The 17172-nt window shown below is 39.5% G+C and overlaps 1 protein-coding gene across 3 annotated transcripts in view; it reads left to right on the forward strand.

The window, feature by feature from the left end:
- Positions 1-17172, forward strand: part of LOC148849834 (Ubiquitin-like superfamily protein) — a 33063-nt gene continuing 15891 nt past the window's right edge. The window contains exons 1-9 of one of the 3 annotated variants that reach the window (XM_088944930.1): positions 1-258; positions 7738-7870; positions 8148-8265; positions 9468-9572; positions 9718-9836; positions 9969-10049; positions 10128-10316; positions 10561-10630; positions 10725-10876. In XM_088944930.1, coding sequence (XP_088801056.1) covers positions 7742-7870; positions 8148-8265; positions 9468-9572; positions 9718-9836; positions 9969-10049; positions 10128-10316; positions 10561-10630; positions 10725-10876 — 963 coding nt within the window. In that variant the 5' untranslated portion in view covers positions 1-258; positions 7738-7741. The remainder of the gene's footprint in view (positions 259-7737; positions 7871-8147; positions 8266-9467; positions 9573-9717; positions 9837-9968; positions 10050-10127; positions 10317-10560; positions 10631-10724; positions 10877-17172) is intronic. The other 2 variants (XM_088944929.1, XM_088944931.1) reach the window with 2 other exon arrangements.

Below are 17172 nucleotides of genomic sequence, written 5' to 3' on the forward strand. Positions count from 1 at the left end.
ATTCTAGAATCTTCCTAATTTACTAAAAGTTTCAGGCTTTCAGCCTTAGAGGAAGAAAATAGAAATAGAAAAATAAACAAAAAAGAAAAAAAAAGAGAGGAGGAAGGTGGTCAGGGACTCGGGTCTCAGGGTGGTGTATCCGTCTTCCTCTGCAAGCCAATACTAAGGCAAAACAGTTTTCTGCATCCAGTCCCTTCATCGAACAATACCGTCGAATCTTTAGACATCCTCTTTGACTGCAGAGTTTAATAACGAAAGGTACGTTTTATATTGATCTTATTATATACTCGAAGATTTCATTTTTTTCGCTCAGGTATGGTCTTCCTGTTTTCCTGAAGAAGAATGGGATCTATTAAAGATTTGTTCTACCAAATAGCTGGGATTCCATACATCCTTGCTCCGAATCACATCAATGCCTTTATTTTTTCATTTATCGTTTGTTTTCTATCCCATTAGATTTTCTCTTTCCTCCTCCTTTTAACTATTGGGATGCTTTTTCTAATTGTGAGTTTCCGAATGCATTCTAAGTTCTAAAAGAGCAGGCCGGCAATCTTACTAGTCTTTCATAGGGCATATTGGTGCCAGTTTTAATCTCGTTGTTCGGAAGGTCGTTGGCTATGTGTATCTTCTTTTGCTGATTAGATAGCTTTCTGAATTGGACCCGAATGCTTGGATGGTATATTGAGCACTACTAGGATTGTGGTAGTTTGAGGATTTCTGATGATCTCATACTGTACAGTGTAAAAGTCCAATATGCTAAGCCCTAGCTTGGTTTTTGTTTGTCTAATTCATTAGAAGACATAGCGTTGGCGTTCATTCCGATTTTCTGGTATATGAATTATTTCAGTGACAATAGGACATCTCCTGCACTTTTGTTTTCATGCAAGAAGGCTTAAAAAATGTTCGTTTTAGAGATTCCATTATCACACGTTTCATATTCATATGCTCCACATCTCATGGGAACAATATGTTTTCTTGGTGAGTACAAGTGGTGAGGCGTGCTTGGGGGATCTATAACCACTTACTGTTGGCTATATAGCCCGCAGCAACATAACTTCCAACCAAATATACCAGAACTGTCAGTGAGAAACATACCAACAGAAGGGATAAGTTGTAGTCACCTATTGGGTCTGCAATGTTTTGTTCAATTGACTACTATTAGGTGGAAAAACAAATACGCAAAAGATATAATTTGTTTGGTCCAACTTTTCATAGAAAGGACTTTGTAATCAAGACCTTTTTATAGAAGAATATTTGATGAAAATATTTGGATGGAGGATATAATGTTGACCTGTCAATTATTGTGCAAAAGGACAGCTTTATTTTTGAATATAAAAAAAAGGATAGTTTGGAGTTTGGACGTGCAATTCTTTACGAGAAGGATCAGAAAGGCCTTTGAATCGTTTAAAAAGGGTATTAGATATGTGACTTGCACAACGGAGAAGTCATGTCTATCTCTATCCTACGTATGTGTTCAAAGATATTTTGACTTCTATTCCTTGGGGAGGCCTGCTAGAAATTTGACCAAGGCCTAGTTCATTTTTTCAGGAAGTCATTTACCTGGGTAAATGCACTTGTCTGAGCAAATATTTCTTAAGTAACACTTACTAGGGTAAGTGCACTTACCAATTTACTTTTGTTTTCCAGGTAAAGTTAAAGAATGACTGTTTTATCCATAAAGTGTCATTATTGAAGGGACAATGTTGTCACATCATGTGTTAGATTTTCCCCGTGGATGGGAAAGTTATTTACCCAATTGGGCAGAGGGTAATACTAACCTAGGTAACTGAGCCACTCAGGATTCATTCTTTTTTGTAAGACCCACCAATACTGAAACATGAATGCAGGTAGGTTGGTCAACTCTCGTGCTGACCAACTTTACTGCCCCCGTTTACCGAAAAATGGGTGAGGCCCAAATGTCACAATTTCCCATAGGCATGCTGCATGCTTCTAGTGCCGAGAAAGCACAAATCCACTTTGTAAATGGGCAACTAAATACATCTTAATTGTCATTCAGAGGAAACCAAACATGTACTAGAAACTATTTAAATAAAGGAAAAAAAATACTGTGCCTCAAAGGCTCAAAAGGATTTGAGTCCTTGGTGGTGTATTACTTAGTTGCCAATCTAGCAAAGTAAAATAAGAGTTGAATGAATAGAAGAAAGCCTTAGGGAATGCCTAGTTAACATTCCACCTCTTCCAAGTGTTTTTTATTTTATGTTATTTTTTTAACTAGTTGGCCTACCTAACACTTAAAGGAAAAATATCCAGTTAGCCTGCATTAGATAAGGAAAGAGTTGTAATGTAACTAGTGATATCACTTTACTATTTTGAAAGTATATTGCTTTCAGAATCTTGTATTTTTTATGATTTGCGCAAAACAATAATTGGGGGGGGGGATATGAGAATAGCATGCAGTTTAGCATTTGCGGGTACACCAAATATATGTATAGGCAACAATTCTTGTTGAGCTTGTTTTTGGATAAGAGGAAGACAAAACATCATTTTTGGGTGTATTATACATATATGGCTACATGCCACTTGGTTTCTGCAATAGAAATATCTATTATAACCTTCTAACAATTAATAATATACTAGTGCATAACAATATCAATGATTACTAAATATGCACTGTAGGAAATTGAATTTTTCTGTTATTGATAAAAAATGCAGCACAAAAAATTAGTGTGAATAATTAGGTTTGAATGACCTGTATTTTCTATTCCAGCAGAACATGTTTTTATATATAATTGGAGTCCTAAACGTTAGGACTTGTTCCCTATTTTAGAAGAGAAAATCTTGCCTAATCTATTCTAAATAAGGAAACAATTATATAGCTAATTACACCTGATTTGTAGCCTAATTTATAGCTAATTTACAGCAAAGAATCCCAACACTCCCCCTCAATCTGGGTTGTAAATATTTATCATACCCAGTTTGCAACTAAGATCTCCAAAATGTGCCCTTGGAAGTGCTTTAGTTAGGATATCGGCTGTCTGAAGATTAGAAGGAATGTAAACTGACTTGATTACTTTCCCTTCTATCTTAAATGCCGATCTATTTCCACATGCTTGGTTCGGTCACGATGAACTGGAATTTTAGCAATATTGATGGCAGATTGACTATCACACAGTAGCTGGATTGTTCCCTCAGAAGGTATCTTCAATTCGACTAATACTCTTTTCACCCAAATTCCTTCACAGATACCATGAGCCATATTTCGAAATTCCGCTTCTGCACTACTCCTAGCCACCACAACTTGCTTTTTACTTCTCCATATTGTCAAATTTCCCCAAACATAGGTACAATATGCAGAAGTGGATCGCCTATCTGTGATTGAGCCTACCCAGTCTGCATCAGAATACAATTCCACTTCCCTACTTGAGTTTTTTCTGAATAACAATCCCTTTCCTGGAGTCATTATCAAGTATCTCAAGATTCTGTACACCGCTGTCATGTGTTCTTTAGTAGGGTTGTTCATGAACTGACTAACAACACTTATTGAGAATGCTATGTAATGCCTAGTATGTGAGAGATAGATCAACTTCCCTACAAGCCTTTGATATCTTCTCTTATCTACAGGAGCACTTTCTTTATTTGAACCAAGTTTGGTAGTGTAGTCCATAGGTGTCTCTGCAGGTTTACACCCAAGCATACCTGTTTCTTTAAGAAGATCCAGTACATACTTTCTTTGAGAAACTACAATGCCCCGCTTAGACCTAACCACTTCCATTATCAAGAAGTATGTGAGTTTACCTAGGTCCTTGATCTCAAACTCTCTAGTCAGAAATTCTGACTCTTGGAAACTCCTCAGCATAATCCTCTGTTAGAACAATATCATCAACATAGACAATCAATGCAGAAATCAGTCCTTTTGAAGAATGTTTGACAAACATTGTATGATCAAACTGTCCCTGTATATACCCATTACTCTTCATAACTCTAGTAAATCTCTCAAACCAAGCCCAGGGTGATTGTTTGAGACCATAAAGTGACTTCTTTAGTCTACAAACTTTATTGATGTTTGATGAGTTCTGTAGTCCCTAGGGAATGTCAATATAGACCTCCTCTTCTAGATTCCCGTTCAAGAATGCATTCTTGACATCTAGTTGATGGAGGGGCCAATCCAAATTTGTTGCAAGAGAGAGAAGTATCCGAATAGTGTTGAGTTTTGCAACCGGAGCAAAGGTCTCCTCATAATCTATGCCATAGGATTGAGTAAATCCCTTAGCTACCAATCAAGCCTTGTATCTCTCAATACTACCATCTGCCTTTGTTTTTACAGTGAAGATCCACTTGCACCCAATTACATTCTTTTCATGAGGCAAATCAGTAATTTCCCAAGTACCATTCTTCACTAGAGCATTAACTTCTTCATTTTGGGATAGCCATGGCTTCTTGGATTGAATCAGGAATGGAGATAGAATTGATTTTGCTGGTGAATGCTTGGTAAGATGAAGATAGTCCCTCATAATTCACATAGTTGCCAATAGGGTACAATGGCTTACTTCTGCATTCTCTCACCCCTTTCCTGAGTGCAATGGGTAGGTTCTCATCGGAATTATCATGATCACTTAAACTAGTACCTGCGGAATTTTCCTCCACAATCTGTAAGTCAGATGTAGGGATTTTTACCTCAGGTTCAGATGTTGGCAATATTTGTGAATCTGCTAGTCTCTGATTCCTTCGGTTCTCCCTTTTTTCTATGATAGACAATTATCTCGGGAAATTCAGAATCAGTTGGTTTCGGTTCAGGTTCAATTTGGACACTTGGAGAAGGTATTTCAGGTGTTTTCGGTGTTTCTGGTGTGTAATCTATGCTATCCAAGAAAAACTGATATTCTTGTGGTTGACTTTGACTAGAACTCTCCCCCTGAATATCAGTTTTGGGGTAAATGGGTTTGGTTTAAAAAAATGTGACATCCATGGTGTGATAAAACTTTTGGTTGTTAAGACAAAAGCATTTGTAACCCTTTTGGTTGGGAGAGTACCCTATAAAGATACATTTGGTGGATTGAGAGTCAAGCTTGGTTCGATGTTGTTGATGGATATGCACAAACACAGTACACCCAAATATTTTTAGTGGAAGAGAGGAAATCAACCGACTTTGAGGAAAGTGTTGTAAAAATACTTGATTTGGAGTGGAAAAATCTAGTACTTTGGATGGAAGTCGATTGATTAGGTATGCTGCTGTAAGTATAGCCTCACCCCAAAAGCTTTGGAACATTGGATGAAAACAATAGAGACTTGGCAATGTCCAGAAGGTGTCTATTCTTTCTCTCGGCTATCCCATTTTGCTGAGGGGTATCTACACAAGAAATTTGGTGTATGATTCCCTTACTTGATAGATATGAGCCAAGATTAGAGTTAAAAAACTCTCTTCCATTGTCAGTTCTAAGTATTTGAATAGAAGTTTGAAATTGATTTTTAATCATTGTTCTGAAATTCTTAAATATTTGAGTAACTTCTGATTTATTTTTCATGAGAAAAATCTATGTGAGTCGTGTGTGATCATCTATGAAAGAGATGAACCACCGAGCTCTTGTGACATTTGGAACTTGAGATGGACCCCAAACATCACTGTGGATCATAGAAAAAGGTTTCGATGCTTTGTATGGCTGAATTGGGTATGAAATGCGAGAGTGTTTTTGCAAATTGACAAATTTCACACTGAAAAGAACTAGCACTTTTATTTCTGAATAAACTTGGGAAAAGTTTGGATAAGTACATAAAACTTGGGTGACCTAACCTGTAATGCCACACCATCACCAACCTCTCACTCTCACTTTTCAACTCACTAACAGACACACAAGAATTATTGTGGCAAGAAATATGTTCACTCACTCCTAGATGAGATTGTCTTACAGAATCCGACTGAACCTCAAGATGATAAAGCCCAGCATGACTCCTAGCACTACCAATCATCCTCCCCGAAGTCAAAGCCTGAAATTCACAGACACAAGGAGAAAAAATAGCTATACAGTTAAGATCTTGGGTAATTTTATTTATGGAGAGTAGGTTGTAGTCTAGATTAGGAACATATAGAACAAATTTGAATGTTATGTCCCTGGATACCACAACCGAACCAGTTCCTTTCTTCAACTTTTGCCTTTGGTATGACCAGGGCGGCGGCAATGTTCACACCATGGCCTTCCCCCTTTGTGTGGCTGCTGCTGGTTTCGGGCAGCCAAGGCTGATGACTCACCACCAGCAGCTGATTTTTCCATCCCCAGCATCAAATGGCGTCTACTCTCTTCCCTTCAGACCTCAGAAAATGCTTCACGTAAGCTTGGCAGCGGTTTTGTGCTAAATAACCTTCCTCTTACAGCATCAAGACTTGAATTTAGTCCCAAGCAAAATTTGTAGACCCGCTTATTCTCAATTTTCATGTATTGTTTGAGATCAGCGGTAGTATCCCAGGAATATTTTTCAAAAGCGTCCAGTTGCTGCCAGCTTTGATGGAGTTTGTTGTAATACTCGGTCACAGATAAATCACCTTGTCGGAGATCATGCATGACGCGCTCAATTGTCACCAGTTTGGGGGTGTTGTCTTTGTGAGAATAAGTGTCTTTTGCAGCCTCCCAGATCTCTGCAGCTGTTTCATATAGGAGAAAATTTTCTCCAATGTGTGGCTCCATGGAATTCACTAGCCAAGACATAACTTGGCTGTTATCTCTCTTCCAAATCCGATAACCAACATCTTTTTCATCTGGTTTGGTGATATTTCTGGTGAGATAATCTTCTTTCTCCTTGCTGCGGACATGAAACATGAAGGATTGAGACCATTGGATGTAGTTTCGGCCCTTCAATTTGTAGATGGTGATGGGTGTGGATGAGTAGTTTGTAAAGTCTCCACCATTGTTGTTGAACATAACAGTTTCGACGTTTGAGGAGGAGGATTTTGGAGTTTCAATTGAAGATTCGTTGGTGTTTGTCATGGATGGTATTTGATGTTGCTGCCGGGAATGAGATAAAGGCTAGGATGGCTGATGAATACTGCAGGAATAAGCAGTGTAGAAAGCTTCTGGAAAAGCAGTAGATAGAGAACTGACCTAGGACGGCTGTGGGAAGAACAGGTGGCGTATAGGGTTGCTCTGATACCATGTGAATAATTAGGTTTGAATGACCTGTATTTTCTATTCCAGCAGAACATGTTTTTATATACAATTGGAGTCCTAAACGTTAGGACTTGTTCCCTATTTTAGAAGAGAAAATCTTGCCTAATCTATTCTAAATAAGGAAACAATTATATAGCTAATTACACCTGATTTGTAGCCTAATTTATGGCTAATTTACAGCAAAGAATCCCAACAATTAGTTAATTTGTATTAGAGAATTTAATCTTATTCATTTGGGAAGTATTTTCCTTTTCTATTATAACCTTTGATTTTTGAATTTTAGCTTATTCATTTGGCGAGAACAGATTGATGAAACAGGATTCATGTAGCTGACCCCATATAGTTGGGATAAGGGATGGATAATGATGAGCTTATTCATTTGGCAGTTGTTTTTGGCATGCTTTATTGGTTGTTGTATAAGTTGTATTACTCCATGTAAAATCCTTACTTTTTTGTCATATAAATCCCATCTGTTAAACATGTATTCAAATACATGTTTTGCTATGCCATGGTCTCTCCATTTTCCCTTTAAAGTAATGCGCTTGGCTTATTAATAACAGTTTACCTCTCTTTGCTGATTTATTAAATTAGTTGTATCCTTGCCCCTTGTTTGCTTCAGCAGAATGGCGAATGAAAATTTTGTTGAAGGTTCCAGTATGAGTGGAGTTACTGATGAAGGTTCAGTTTCAACTGTCGAACTCAGCATTAAGACTTTGGACTCACAGATCTACACATTTCACGTTAACAAAAATGTAATGTTTTTCCAACATCCCTTACTTGTCTACATTAGTTGAAACATGAAGTTAATTTCAGGTTATTGCATTGCCTATTTTATACTCACAATGGCCATATCTTGACATATATTCTAAAAAATAAAAAAAAAAATCTTGACATATTCTATAACACATTATAAACTGCATATACCAGATTTGTAATTACCTTTGTTTGTCCATTACATTAATCAAGTTACAGAATGGGGCTAGGTGATGACTATTTGATAACATTTGATTTGATTTTGAGTATTTTCAGATGCCTGTTTTATTGTTCAAGGAGAAAATAGCAAATGAAATTGGTGTTCCAGTTGGGCAGCAACGATTAATTTTTAGGGGAAAGGTCTTAAAGGATGATCATCTTCTATCTGAGTACCGTATCCTACTTTTTCATAGATGTTGGGTGCTCCCCCTTCTTGGCTTTCTTCTTTATGATCTACTGGTTCATATTTTTCTGCTTTTCATTAATGAAATGTGTCACATTGATTTGAGTATTAGTGTCAGAATCTGGCATGGACATGGATTACAGGATGTCAGACCTCGTGAACATAAAAAATAAGATTCTTTATTAGTTCTAGTAATAAAAATTTGATTATATGAGTTATGGAATAACACTATTGGGAAAGAAAACAGATTACAGATAGATGTATACATCAATGCAAACAACAATAAAAAATAAAATAATATATAATTGTTTATATTAGATTATCAAATGTTATCAAAAAACAATTCATGACCAGATTGTTTTCTAGTGGTCCAAAGTTCTTTACTCACATGCTATGTATTTGACAAAGGGAAGAGCCCCCTCAAGTATTCTGCCTACTTGTGCTCAACACACGTATGACACCCATTTTGAAATTTCTACTAACATAGCTAATGAAACAGCGAATTACTGGATGGCTACCCGCTGTCTGTCTCCCCTAATCATCATAGTTGTCAAGGTGTGCTTGGTTGGGCCCCTCACCCGAATGCCACAATTTATGTATAAAATGGGACCGGCCTAGGCAACTACGTTTTGATAGGAAAAGTAATGTTCTTAATAAAGAGCATTACTGTTTTTTCATTTTATATGCATGACAATTGGAATGTAAAATTAGGGAACTGACCTAGAATTTAGTTTTTTCTTTGTAAAATTCTATCTCCTATGTGACCTGGCAGCTAGGTGCTCACTATTGTTCTTCTAACTTAAGCGAAACTTCTAAGACAGCAGATTGGCATAAAGAATTCAGTGTTGAGTAGATTTCAGATGTGAGTCATGTGACATGGAGGCATTCTGTACATAGCCAATTTAGAGGTTTTCCTACTGGATAGCTGATATGGATTGGCTGGAAAAGTGTGCTTGTCCATCAAGTAATTTGGTATGATACATCTATAAGAACTTTTTCTGATACTAATATTTTCTTATTTGAAGTTGGTTGCATTCTGTCTATTCTTTCGGTTGACATATATCTAGTTATCTACTTATCATGGTATCCGAGTTTCATTTACAGATTCTTCTAGTTTGGCTTATTTGGGTGTTTCTGAGACTTCTGTGTACGCTCTTTTACTATTCTACATAGTACTCCTTGACTATACCTAGATGTGGAAGATGGGAGTACCCTGCATTTAGTTGCAAGACAGCCAGCTCAATCTCAGCCTTTGCCTGGAACAAACTCAGGAGAGACCAATCAGAATGATGCTAGAGGTATATACATACTTTACATTTCATTATCTGCTTCTGGGTTTCTGTTTAAGATTTCATTGGTCATGCATCTCATCTTTGAATGTAATGGAATTCCTTTAAGACCTAAGAAAATGAGTTTTACTGTAACTGATGTATTATTTGACAGGAACTGATGGTAATGTTGGTGCTACACGTAACCGGGTTGGGCAAATTTCGCACAGTGTTGTCCTTGGAACCTTTAATATTGGGGATCAAGGTGAAGGCATTGTTCCTGATCTTACTCGGGTATGATGTGATGGTTCTTTTGCTCTTGAATTTCACCGTGGGCTGAAGTATTTGCATATTATATTAAGGGGCTTATCCTTGTCAGTCTCAATGACCATACTCCATGGCTTTGACGTTTTGCTTTTACTTCAGATTATTGGGGCAGTTCTGAATTCTATTGGAATTGGGAACCAGACCCTTGGTGGGACAACCAACATACCATCTAGTACACCTGTGAGTAATTGGGCTTTCCTGGACCAGCAGTTTTCATTTAAGTATCCTCGTTATAATGATGTCTTTTATGTTCTCCAGTCAAATGGTTCCAGTTCCTCTCAAGGAACTGAAGCAGAAGGTACACATGGGAATGTTGATGGCAACGGCCAAGCAGGAGGTCAAGCTCAACGTGGGCAGGCATTTCCTAATCACCCATTCCAATCTCTGCCTCAATCTTTACAATTTCCATTGTCAGGGGTTGCAGTACCTCTTCCTTCACTTCATATGGTAGCTTTACATGGTTCCTCTTTCACACTGTTTACAAGTTGCAACTAAAAGAGCAGAAAGTGATTATACATTGCCTTGGGAAAGAAAAGCATTTCTTTTTCATGTTTGGTTGTGTTAAAAAATTGCCAGTTCCAAATTTCTTTCAATCCATTTTCTGTTCTTTTATTTGCAAACCTGTGGATCATTTGTGTTTCTTGATTTGGTAAATGGTTTTACTGATTATTTCCATGTTTCTGTGCTTTAGCCTATTCCTGATTCTTTGAGCACAATTTCTGAGTTCATAAACCACATGGAGCAAGCATTGCCACTCAATGGTGATAATTTCAAGCATCTTAGAATTATCCTTGTAATAGGAACTACTTTGCCATTGACTAATATGTTACCAAGTTACTTGAATGGTTCCTGCAGGGTATCAGCCAGATCCTTCTACCAATGTTGGAGATACAACAAGGGTGGAGTTACCATTTAATGAACGAGGACTGCCAACACCTGAAGCACTAAGCATTATTATCCGGCGAGCACAGCAACTTCTCAGTGCCCATGCTGTGGCTGCACTTTCTGTATATTCTATATTCCTTCATAGCTATGTTCATTTAGATATTTTGTACAGATAATAAATAACCAAATACCTGTATTAAGGGTGGCGTAATGTTTTGGATATATCAATTTTTCTGCACCTTGTCCAGCCTTGTCCAGTTGTCCCTGCTATATCTGGGTAACATATGAACATACCTTTTACTCATGCATGCATACCTATGTATGTTTTGACTCTTGAGAGTGGGTTAATATATTTTATTTATAGTCAAGTATTTCTTTGGATATTCTTTCTGTGGTAGAAACTCTTAGGATGATTTGATTTTCTTTTTACTTGGAGATGGTGGTATTCCAGAAAATGGAGAAGCCAAAGAAAGCGCTTGAAAGCATAAGCATTTTGTTTCTTGAATTATAATCATAGAGAACAACCTTCAGACTTTGCCTTTCAAAGCTTTTTATTGCAAAATAGGAATTGGTTTCTTTCAGGTTCAGGGATGCTAGTTTTTTTAATATTTGAAGAATCATTTTTTTTTTTTGGGGGGAAGCACATGAGGTCCACTATTTTATCAATTACTTAATCTTTTAAAGATAAGATGCCCATAAGGGAAAGGGGGATGCCAATTGTCAAGTTAGGGATATGAGTAGGGTGTCAGTGGGTTGGGTTGGGTTAAGTGGTAAACCGGCTTTTACCCAACCCTATTGGATTAGGGTTGGATCAGTCTTAATCAGGTTGAATGCCAGTGGTTAGATACAAGTAGAGATGCCCAGTGAGGTTAAAGTAGAAAGGATAAACCACCTCTTATACTTATTAGCTTGCATTGCAGGTATGGAACCACTTTTTTCTTTTGGGGCATCATGAACATCTCCTTTAAATATCTTATTTTTCCCTGCATGTTTGTTCTCTTATTACCTAAAAAGGCAGAAAATTGTATGGCATTGCACAAGGGCATCCATTTTATGGAGCCTAGAGGTTAGAGGAGTACAAGATTACTCGAGAAAAAAGAATATATATTTTTTTGATCAATAACACTTTCACTAAATCATCGGTAGAAAATTTATAGGAGGAAGACAAACACACTTATCTTCCAAGAGCCACAAAGAGCCTCATGAAAGGAAAAAAAGAAGAAAAAGAGAAAAGAAGACACTAAAGTTACAGTTTAGCCCAAAGCAGTGAATCTCTTTCTGCCCCTTGTTTAGCTAAATCGTCAGCTAGGGAATTAGATGATCTTTTAACCCAACATGTCTTAACTTCCATCTCCCGCACCAGCCACATGAATTTCCTCCTCTCATTGTTGTACTTCCATAAACCATTTTGATCTTTAGTTAGCCACCCTATCACCACCTCTGAATCCCCTTCAATTATGAGTTTCTTGATGTTCAACTCCTTAGCTTTCCGAGCTCCTTCCATAACTGCAAAGATCTCATCTCTAAGGGAGTCACCCACTCCAATTGGGCCTGAGAACATGGCAGAGATGACCCCATTTTCGTTCCTAAAAACACCTCAAATCCCCGATTGTCCCGGATTTCCCCTACTACAACCATCAAAGTTTAATTTCAAGAATCCACTAGGTGGGGGAGTCCAAGTCACATTCATTACTGACTTGGTCTATGTGCAATTTGCAATTTCACTCCATTTCTTCAACATGTCATCCATAGTGTAATCTGTAAATAGTTCCAAAGATTTCAGCCACTGTACCGCCCTAATATTTATGATAGTCCTCATATCTGTTGCTCCTCTCTGGGTTTCTGAGAATATCCTGGAGTTTCTTTCTTCCCACAGTGTCCAACATACTGCAACCCTTAGTCCTCTCCACATTATCCTTCCCTTTTTTATCCACCAGCTGAAAAAGGTAGGGGAGAAAAGGCAATGCAAGTCTGATGGGGGATTCCAGCTGCATCCAAATAAGGAGTAAGCCCAATCCCAAATTGACCTCGCAAAGTGGCAAGACACCAGCAGGTGAAAGCCAGTCTCCCCATCCGCTTTACATAGAACACACCATTGAGGTGACAAGCAAGTATTGGGTCTCTTCTTTTGGAGTAGATCACCAGTGTTGATTCTTTCCAGATAGGCTTCCCAACAAAAACTACCAACCCTAGGAGGTATTGCTCTGCACCAAACCTCACCAACAGGGAAAGGGGGGAAGGTAGGACTGGTGGACTGACTTAAGACTTTGAAGAACGAAGCACAAGAGAAGATGCCATTGGGGTTAGGTGTCCAAATTCTAGAATCTGCCCTAGTGGGGTCTAAGACAATGTTATCAAGAAGTGCAATAAGGCTCGAAATACTGTCGAGGTCTGAGTCCCTCAAATCCCTTTTTAGACCCAAGTTCCACCCAATCCCAAAAGTTGAAGAGGACGGGGTGGTGAAAGATGAAATCGACTCATTTTTCAAATCAGAAAGAGCATACAAAGAAGGAAACTGATCCTTTAAAGGGGCGTTCCCCACCCAGGTTTGTTCCCAAAATTTTATGGAGTTGCTGGAATTCAAGTCATACCTGATATTAGGGGAGAAAACTGGTAGCAGGTCATGAATGGCTTTCCAAGGAGAATTGCTTGCAGTCCTAGCTCTGATTCCAACGTCCCATCCATTGTGCTCCAGCCCATGTATACTTGCCACTATTCTAGCCCATAGCTTCTCCTTCTCCATAGGGAACCTCCACAACCACTTCCCCAACAGAGTCATATTCCTTCTCTTGATACTCCCAAGCCCCACGCCACCACAAGACTTACTCCTACATACTATCTCCCAGCTAACTCTATGATCCCTCTTCTCCTCTCTTGGCTCCCACAGGAAATCTCTCATTAGCTTCTCTAATCTGTTAGCAACCTTCACTGGGATTTTAAACACCGGCAGGAAAAAGATGGGTAAGTTAGCAAGCATGGCCTTAATTAGTGTAATTCTCCCACCGAGAGAGAGGTAGTTCTTTTTTCAGGATGCCGGTCTTTTTTCAAACCTTTCCACCACCGGGTTCCAAAAGCTCTCTCTCATGGGATTATCACCTAATGGCAACCCTAAGTAGTTCAAAGGCCACCCCGAAACTTCACACCCCAACACTTCAACACTCTCCCTGATCTCTCCCTCCTCCAAGTTTACCCCCACTACACAGCTTTTCCCAAGGTTAACCTTCAAGTTAGACATTTGCTCAAACAGTCGTATCACCAACTTCAAATTCCTGATAAAACTCACATTACCGCCTTCACAAAATAGAATCGTGTCATCAACAAACTGTAAGTGAGTGAGGGGGGTTTCCACCCTCCCAACTCTCCTGCCTCTAATGATCCCCCTAGAATCTGCTCTGTGAATCAGTTTCCCCAAAACCTCCGCAATTAGAATGAACAAGAAAGGAGACATGGGGTCTCCTTTTCTTAAACCCCTACTGGCTGGAAAGAAATCTACCACTGTCCCATTCCCTAGCACTGAATATTGACAACTCCTGACACAACCCATGATCCACTTGCACCATCTAGCCCCAAACCCAAATTTAGTCAAAACTTTCCTCAAGAAATCCCAGTCCACCAAGTCATAAGCCTTTTCCAAGTCCAACTTACAGACCACTCCCTTCTTCTTATCCCTCTTAAAGTTCTCCACACTCTCATTAACAATTAAAATATGATCAGAAATTTGTCTTCCATTCACAAAGGCTCCTTGATAGTGTGCAATGATATCGGGCAGTACCTTCTTCAGCCTCAAAGACAACACTTTTGCAATGATCTTATACAAGCTATTAACCAAGCTAATTGGCCTAAAATCCCTCGGGTGGGATGCATCTTTCTTTTTTGGAATTAAGGCTATAAATATAGAGTTCACACCCGGATTGACAATTCCTCCCCTGAAAAACTCCTCAAACACCTGCAAGAGATCATCTTTCAAGATATCCCAACAATCCTGATAAAAAGCCATTGTGAACCCATCCAGCCTTGGAGCTTTTGTTCTATCCATAGAAAACACAGCTTCCTTGATCTCTTGTAGAGTACAGTTTCTTTCCAACCTTCTCCTGTTCTCCACCCCTACATCTGGCCAGTCCAAACCTTCTACCCACACCCTTCTACTCACAGGCCTTCTTAGAATAGATTTGAAGTGCTCCACACAGGCCCTGGCAATCTCCTCTTGTTGTACTAACTTGATTCCATCTACAACCAATTTGGAGATAAAGTTCTTCCTTCTCCTACCATCTGCTAGAGAATGGAAATACCTAGTGTTTCAGTCTCCCTCTTGCAACCACTTACACCGAGATTTTTGCCTCCAATTAATTTCCTCTTTGTGCAGGCAACTTCAAATTCTCCCATTTCTTCTTTAGAGTCAAGGCTTTCAATCTTATCCATCAGATCTTCCTTTCTTTCTTCTATCCTCCCAAACTCCATCAAGTTCCACTCCTTGATTTTTGCTTTCAAGAATTGTAGTTTCTTATAGAATCTCATCCCCTCCCCCACCAGTGGGTTACAGTCATGCCACCACTCCCTCACTTTGTTAGTAAACCCTGGATGAAGTAACCACATATTTTCAAATCTAAAGGGGGTAGGACCTCCACACCTTCTTTCCTCCTTACATAATACTATGGGCCAGTGATCTGAGGTCACCCTTGGGAGAGCTCTAGAAGCCAAGGTTCCCTAATGTTCTTCCCAATCCAAAGAGAATAGGAATCTATCCATTTTAGAGCAAATGGGTCTAGATTGGAGATTTGACCATGTAAATGTCTTATGGGCTAGGGGAATCTCTTTAAGCTCAAAGGCATCCACAAAACTGTTAAACTTTATCATGCTTTTTGTCACTCTCTGGTTAACCTTATTGGACTCCTCTGAGAATCTGATCACATTGAAAACCCCATCCATGCACCAAGGCCCATCCCACAATCCTCTAACATCAGCCAATTCCTCCGACAACTCCTCTCTCTCTTTATAGTCATTCGGTCCGTAAACATTTGTGAGCACCCATGTATAGTCATTCTCTTGTTGCTTGAACTTCATAGAAACCGAGTACTTTCCGATCAACTCCTCCAGACCTTCCACCACATCCCTCTTCCACATTGTTACAATCCCCCTGGAAGCACCCCACGAGGGAGCAGCCACCCAGCTAATTCCCCTAGCTTTCCATACACTCCTTGCCCATTTATCATTAAACTCCATTCTCTTAGACTCTTGTAGCAGCACAATGTCTGGGTCACACCGTCTTATTACCTCTTTTATTGTCGCCCTCTTCCTTGCACTCCCAATTCCCCTCACATTCCAACTAAGAATCTTCATTTCGCTTCTTTTTAAACCCCTTGCCACCTACCACTACTTTCCCCTTTCCTTCTGTCTCCATTTACCCCGAGCCTCTTGTCTCCTTCTATTATCTCTCTTCAATCTCTCTACTTCACTCAATCTCCTCTTCTTTATTATGATATTCTCCTTCCTCTTTTGTAAGTTTTCTTTCAGCACATTCAAATCTTCCAACCTGCAACCCAGCTTCCCTACAAATTCTGCTATCATGTCTTCTCTCACCGAGTCCACCACCCCTACCCTTCCTACAAAATCCCCTCCATCTCTATCCACCTGCCTTTCTTCCTCTCCTCTGGTTCATCCTCTATTCTTTCCTCTCCATCCACCCTCCCTTTCCTATTACCTCCCTCCATCCCTGCTCTCTCCCCGTAGTCCTCTCCATCTCTACCCTCATTCCTTTCCCTCCTCTCCACTAACCCTTCCCCTCTTCCTACCTCCCCTTCCCTTCTCCAGATCAGCTCTCCTTCCACTTCCTTAAGCACTCTTTCAATAATTTCCCACACTTTTTCACTCCTGTACCTTCCTTTTGGCACCTTCCCACCTTCCTTCCCGTCTCCCCCTCCTCGGAGAGCCCGTATGCTAGCTCGGCTACATATTCATGGGCTACAAGACATGGAACAGGAGTGAAATCTGGAACCAAAGACACTGGAGACACATTAGTAGCACAAACCGAAATCACTTGGTTACCTGGGACTGATGGACAAGCTAGAAAAGGACTGCTCCCTGCCTCCCTCTCTTATTCCAGAGTTGGTAAACATTTATCTCCCTGAGTTGGTTGGGAAGTACTTCTGTCCTTTGGTCACCCTGGTGATCTTTCCACTCTACCCCTGGTTCACCCCTTGATGGTGTGTTCCTGCTCTGCTTCCGGTTCTCCCGATCTACCCCTTCTGAAACTCCTTGCACACTCTGTGGTCTTGGGAGTGAGTTGAACCGCTTACAATCGTCACCCTGAAATAAACTTGCAATATTCCACCCATCGATGTCACCTCTAGTGCAACTACCTTCGTCGTTTACACTGCCCACGCTAGTACCATCAATAGAACAGTCCTTTGAATCTTCATCA

This window comes from Nelumbo lutea, chromosome 5 (genome assembly GCF_056320005.1).
Source record: "Nelumbo lutea isolate HS-2025 chromosome 5, American lotus-T2T, whole genome shotgun sequence".
Classification (NCBI taxonomy): Eukaryota; Viridiplantae; Streptophyta; class Magnoliopsida; order Proteales; family Nelumbonaceae; genus Nelumbo; species Nelumbo lutea.